The sequence below is a fragment of the Triticum dicoccoides genome, chromosome 4A (genome assembly GCF_002162155.2).
Source record: "Triticum dicoccoides isolate Atlit2015 ecotype Zavitan chromosome 4A, WEW_v2.0, whole genome shotgun sequence".
NCBI lineage: Eukaryota > Viridiplantae > Streptophyta > Magnoliopsida > Poales > Poaceae > Triticum > Triticum dicoccoides.
The window spans coordinates 730,451,763-730,458,558 of NC_041386.1; the positions used below are offsets into that span (position 1 = coordinate 730,451,763).

Sequence of the window (6,796 nt, forward strand, 5' to 3'; positions counted from 1 at the left end):
AATTCATGTGCAGTTACACCGTATTTCGTTCGGTATTTTTATATTACCTGTTTTTCCTATTCACTTTAACACTGTGTATTACTATGTAATTTCTATGGGATTTACATTGTAATTATTGTTCTATTGCAGTTTAATTCATAGGTATTTTCACTGTAAATTGACAAGTTCTGCTACTGTAAAGAATTGTGTACTTGCAGTGTCATTCCTGTAACTATCCAAGTTTTGTTTACAGGTAGTGATCAATCATTTCCAGAGTATCTAGTTTTCTAGTCTAATTTCCTGTTTGTTTCTTATTTTTTATCTAGTTTCTCTGATGCCTTTGTTTGCCTTTGTTTTTTACAGGTAAGAAGGTGAAGTGGATGAAGAATTGAAGTACTAGGGTAGGAGTAGAAGTGCTCCTAACCTGTTGAATTTGCTGAGATTTCCCCAATTGCCTGCCTGCTGTTCTTCTTTCTTGGTCGTCTCCAGGTTCACCCCCCTCTCCAATTTCCAAGTTGATGGGCAGCTGGTAGCTGTGGTCCATGGAGGTTTGCCGTCCAGGTTTAGTTCAAAGGTTCCAAACGGGTCAGAATTTGCCCGACCCGTTTTTTTAGAAACTGGAAATATAAAGTGGCTACTAGTGGGGTTTTGTGACATACATGTGTCTACTGTTTATTTGTTAGTAAATTTGATTGTTGTCGAATTGAAAAACAGTCGAATGCTAAATAGACAGCTCTTATTTTTTTCTGTCAAAGAAATAAAGGTTGCTTTAATAATGGAAGGACATGGTTAGATCTACACCGTACTAACTTGGTCTCAACAGATAAACGGTTCTAAATTTCTGATTGACGTGGTAATTTATTGGGAGTCCATAATTAGTATAGGTATAGAAAGATAGATAGATGACATGATTTGATGAGACTATTTGTATGTATATGCTATGTTTATATTTGTATGTGTACAATATGCTAGAGATTATTGTATAAAGCCCTAAACAAAATTCTGCAGCACAAAATATGGACCTGAAAAAAATTTCAGAAACTAATAACAGTAGCGCGGGGTATGGCTTTAGCAGCAGCGATGTCTTAGCAGTAGCGCTCTTTGCAGTAGGGCGCTACAGCTATTTGCAGCAGCGCGTGTTGCAGACGAACGCTAGCGTGTGCCAAACCGCGCTACTGGTAAGCGTTAGCTATAGCGCCGTATCAGTAGCACGGCCACCCGCGCTACTGCTAGGTTTTTCCCTAGTAGTGTTCCTCTTCAACAGGATTGAGCCAAATGTGCACGACATGACATCCTGCCATCACAAAGGTTAAATCTACTTAATTGTTTCTTTACACCAAGCAATTAAAAAAATTATTTCACCCCAATAAATTCTCACGTATTGGGGTGGATGGCCCATGCTGCTTTTCAAAACCTATGAGCTAGTAGTCTAGCTTGCAGAAGATTGGTCACATGTGCAGCTTTTCCACTGCTTCCTTGGATAAAAATTGAGATGCAAAAGATGATGTTGTAGACATTGATTTCGATGTGATATTATGAAACTTTCAGTTTTGTCTGCAATTTCCATTTTTCATGGGTGTTTTAGTTTCTTCGCTATAATATTAGTTCTTAGTTACTGAATAAAGTCAGATCATTTATAATAAACAAAGAAAAAGAGGGGATAGGGATGGTGGTAGTGGGGGTTGGAGTCGGGGGGAGGCGCATGTGGGAAGAAAGTCATCAGTTGGTGGGTGGCGCATACTATTATACTCATTTAGTTCAGAGAATTAGTGTGCACTTGCAGCGGTCAATTATTTTTCATGAAAGGAGCATATATACAATTGCGACTTGTTGAGCACATTGACTACAGTAGATCTCTGCGAGACCAGACTGTTGCTTGGTCGAGAAGCCTCTGAGGATTTTTCATCACATGACCACCTAAACACTTGGAAGAACATGCCAACCCAGAATACACACGCTTACACGAGATCCATCTGAAACTCCACCCGGGTTCTCAGACTAGAACACAGATCATCCACTATGGCAGAGGGCGTTGTAGCGTTGCTGATTGCAAAGCTCGGTTTTGCCTTAGCAAAAGAGGCAGCAACCTTTGGCGCATCGCTGCTATGCAACGAGGCATCTGCCATCAGGGGCCTCTTCGGCGAGATCCGTGAGGCCAAGGAGGAGCTGGAGAGCATGCATGCCTACCTCCAAGGGGCGGAGCGGTTCAAGGACACCGATGAGACTACCCGTATTTTTGTCAACAAGATCAGGGGCTTCGCCTTCGAGATTGAGGATGTGGTCGATGAGTTCACCTACAAGCTGGAAGACAAGCATGGTGGATTCACTAAGAGGATGAAGAAGAGGGTCAAGCACATCAAGGCATGGCATCGTTTGACACTCAAGCTTCAGGATATCAAGGGCAGGCTTCAGAGTGCAGACAGGAGAAAGGTCCGCTACAGCATGAGAGAGATGGATAGAGAGGGGAGGAACGGTGGCCACTCTAGATCTGCTGACCATTCTCTGAATCTTGTGAGGGGAGAGGATCTTGTGGGCATTGAGAAGAACAAGGACAAGCTGATGCACTGGCTCGTGGGTGATTTGGAGGAGCCACGAAGCAAAATTGCAACTATTTGGGGAATGGGAGGTGTGGGTAAGACCACTTTGGTTCATCATGTGTACACGGCCGTGAAGATGGACTTTAATATTTCTGTGTGGATAAGTGTATCAAGTAGCTACCAAGTTGAAGACTTGCTGAAAAAGATTGCAAGTGAATTGGGTATCCCAAATAGTGTTGCCAACGAAAACAGAAGCTTGGTTGAGGTAATCCATAATCATCTGGAGGGTTCAAATTATCTCATAATCCTGGATGATGTTTGGAATGTGGATGTCTGGTTTAAGATTAGGAATGCATTTCCTACAGAAAGCACTGGTCGATTTGTTATCACCACTAGAATTCAGGAGGTAGCATTGCTGGCAACAAAAACCTATACAATCAAACTCGAACCATTGGAAAGAGATTACGCGTGGCAGCTATTTTCCAATGAAGCCTTTTGGAAAAATGACAACAAAACATGCCCAGAGGAACTAGAAAATTTAGCTCAGATGTTTCTCAATAAATGTGGTGGCTTGCCAATTGCTATTGCTTGTGTAGGCCGCTTGTTGTCATGCCGGCATCCAACTTACAGCCAGTGGGAAAGTCTATACGAGGAGTTAGAGTCGCAACTCAGTAATAATGTGATCCTCGATGTCAACATTGTTCTGAAAGTCAGCTTGGAGGACCTTCCAACTGATTTAAAGAATTGTTTTCTGCACTGCACAATATTTCCAGAGGGTCGTCTATTCGGAAGGAAAAGGTTAATCAGGCATTGGATCGCAGCTGGATTCATTAAAGAAGCAGGGAGCAAATCATTGGAGGAAGTGGCAGAGGGCTACCTTTACGAACTTGTAAACAGAAGCCTACTGCAGGTGGTCCAGCGGAATTCATATGGTCGAGTTCGCAGGTGCCGAATGCATGACATCATCCGTGTTCTTGCTCTTGCTAAATCAGAAGAGGAATCCTTTTGTCAATTTTACAATGGCTCAAGGCCTTTTTATACCAAGAATACGCGTCGCCTGTCAATTCAGGGTACAAGCAGGGAACAATTGACCGTATTGTCAAGTGCAACAAGTCTTCGCTCTCTGCATGTTTTTGACAGCCACCTGAGAATAGATTTTCTAGAGGCTTTCCTCAGACCTTTCAGCTTGCTGTCAACATTGGATTTGCAAGGAGTTCAAATCAAGAGACTACCCAAGATGGTCTTCAACTTGTTTAATCTGCGCTTTCTAGGTCTTCGAGATACTCATATTGAATATCTCCCAAAAGAAATAGGGAGGTTACATAACCTGGAAGTCCTGGATGCTTGCAAGGCGATGCTATCGGCACTTCCAGTGGAAGTGGCCACACTTCGGAAACTGAAATACTTGTTTGTGATTACTGTTCTGGCTGGAGCTTACGGGAGATTTGTTGTTTTTGATGGGATCCAGGTGCCGAAGGCTATCGGCAATTTGACCGACTTGTTGGCCCTGCAATATATCGAAGCTAACAGTGAGGTGCTGTGTCATCTAGGATGCTTAACCAAGTTAAGAACTTTTGGTATCAGTAAAGTCAGGAATGGTCATTGTGCAGATTTGTGTGGGGCGATCTCGAAAATGGTTCATCTTGTTCATGTAGGAATCTTTGCACTTGATCAAACGGAAGTCCTCCAGCTGGAGGCACTTCGCTTACCTCCAACTGTTTCAAAAGTAGAGATATATGCGCAGCTAGACGAAAGAACTCTACCTCAGTTTGTCTCATCCAGTTCAAAACTTATTAACCTCACGGATTTAGCGTTGTGTTGGTCCAAATTATATGAAGATTCTTTTGCATGCCTCATGGGTTTGCATGGCTTAGTTAAACTTGTCCTTGGTAAGGCTTATGATGGAGAGGAGCTACACTTCCGTGCAACATCGCTTCCAAAACTCAAAGCACTAGGGATATGGGGTGCTCCGAATCTCAACAGAGTTGCAATTGAACAAGGTGCGATGAAAAACATTGTTGACCTAATTCTCAGAGACTGTCCAGTATTGGACGATCTTCCTCATGGCATCGAGCATCTCAGAACCCTCGAGTACCTGGAGTTGCACAATATTTCTGAAGAGCTGACACGGAAGCTTCAAACAAATGAGGAATCAAAGGAACACGATGAAGATTGGATGAAAATTAACCATGTGAGACGGGTTGTGGTTATTTAGCGAGTGCTGGCTGGGGTTGCTTTTTTTTGAACAAGAGAAGGATCTGGAAGGACCCACCACTGCGTGAAGTCAAGCGATGTGACGGTCATCTTACACACAAGACCCTAAGAAAACAGAAAATTACACACATATCAGGGATCGAATCCAACCTCGTGGAAAGCTAGGATCCAACGAGGCGGGGCAACGGGTGCGCATGCAACCGCTACATCTTCCTCCATACTCCTCACCGCCACCTCGGCAAGCAGGAACTACGAAGACGAACTGACCGTCGACATGCGCCACCGCCGCCACGAGCTTATTCAGGTACGGGCTGCCACCAAATCCACCCCCATCTCCTTGCCTCCAGCATGGAGGAACTGGGGATGGCGACGCTGGTGACCACCAGGCGCTGCTCGCGAGCAACCATGCCTGAACACCCGACGGCATCTCGCCAGACAACAGCATCATGCCAAACAATAGCACAAAGGCCCAAACTAATCTACATTTATTATCTACAGGAGCAGCGCCGCTGGAGGAAGTGAAGAGGGGAGCCAGGGAAACCTGGAAGCTCTCAAGTAATGGGGGAGGAAGAGAAAGAAAGGGGTAACTGAGAGAAAGGTTAGAATTTTCAGGGGTTGCTAGTTGGAGATGCAAATCATTTTTTGTAGTGCGCCTCTCCTTTAGTGCTGTTTTAATCCTTTGTTGGGATGCCAAAAGGACGCACCCACGGATATGAGATGATTTCTCTTTTGTGTTTTCCTTTTTTTTTTCCATCAACAGTATGGCTGTGAACGCTACATGTACAATACTATCTTTTTTTCTTGCTTTCTCGAGTGGACTTATCTGTACGGAGCTGGTCTTCTAGCTTTATCTTGTTATGGATGATGTCATGTCGACAGTATGGACAACTTTTATTTTACTGTCATCCCTTCTCAACCATCTAAACTTAGTTTCTGTATTCAAATTGCAGTTAACAGTTCCATTATGCGCGTGATTGTACAGTTGTAGGTTTCTTAGCTTTATTGTACAGTTGTAGGTTCTTAGCTTTCTACAACTAGATGACCCGTTGGTGCAAGAAGCCAATTAGAACCGAGAATTATATGGGTATTGGTAACCATTATATACTGGAAGATACCCCGCGCGTTGCAGCGGGACTTTTATGCTCGTACTAGAAAGGAAGAAACTAAGACTCATATTGTAGCAAAATATTAAAAAAAAATTGTAGAAAAATATATATGAATATGGCTTGGTAGATATAGTTCTGAGTAGCTTGAAGCGTGGAATGGCTGATACGTAAGAAAAGATCTAACAGCTTTATCATGACTATTCTGAAAACATTGGGGAAAAAATGATCAATAATGGTTTGATGCCATACATATGGGAAATATAGAGGGTCCATAAAACAGTTAATATATCAGAAGAAGATTTTGATGACCTGGAGTAGTTAAGACTTGAGTCTTCAAAAGTTGTAGCACAAAAAGCATTCGAGTGGAGACAGACAATGCAATCAGAAAAGCGAGATAGTTGCTTTTGTGATTAGAAATGCACCCTTCCCTGTTTCTGCAATCTTAACCAATCTCAGTTGATGCACTCTACCAATCTCAGTTGAAGGGTTATTTCATTGCTCAACGGATGGAGCATACAATACACTATTTAGTTGGAAGAAGAAATGAAAATGAAAAGGTCATGCATGTTTTGTTGTTTCTGGGTGTTACCTGCTTATGATTAACGTAGATCGATTCTGGATAGCAAGTTTATCTCCTTGGGTATTCCTCAACCATGTATGCTGCAAGAAACTGATTGGTCCATGGAATCACTAAACTAGTGGGTACTGCGAGCTTGTACAAATGCTGAAATGCACTGCAAAAAAGACTAATTGGACAGTAGCAAAATACTTCAGAAACCTACTTCCTAGAGCAGACAATGTCATCCTGGTGACCTGATCCAGTACAATTTACAAAACATCTAGAATGAGTAAATTTAATGAATAATTTAAAGGATATCTAACTCCCACAGACAGGCAAACGATATGGTCAACACCAAATTTTCATTTCATAACACACACACACACACACACACACACACA

General features: G+C 42.6%; 1 protein-coding gene across 1 annotated transcript; it reads left to right on the top strand.

Moving 5' to 3' along the window:
- Window positions 1–1,998: 1,998 nt before the first annotated feature.
- On the top strand, window positions 1,999–4,731 carry LOC119289917 (disease resistance protein RPM1-like). The gene has a single exon (XM_037569088.1). It carries the CDS (start codon window positions 1,999–2,001, stop codon window positions 4,729–4,731), a length of 2,733 nt encoding a protein of 910 aa, XP_037424985.1.
- The last annotated feature ends 2,065 nt before the right edge of the window (window positions 4,732–6,796 follow it).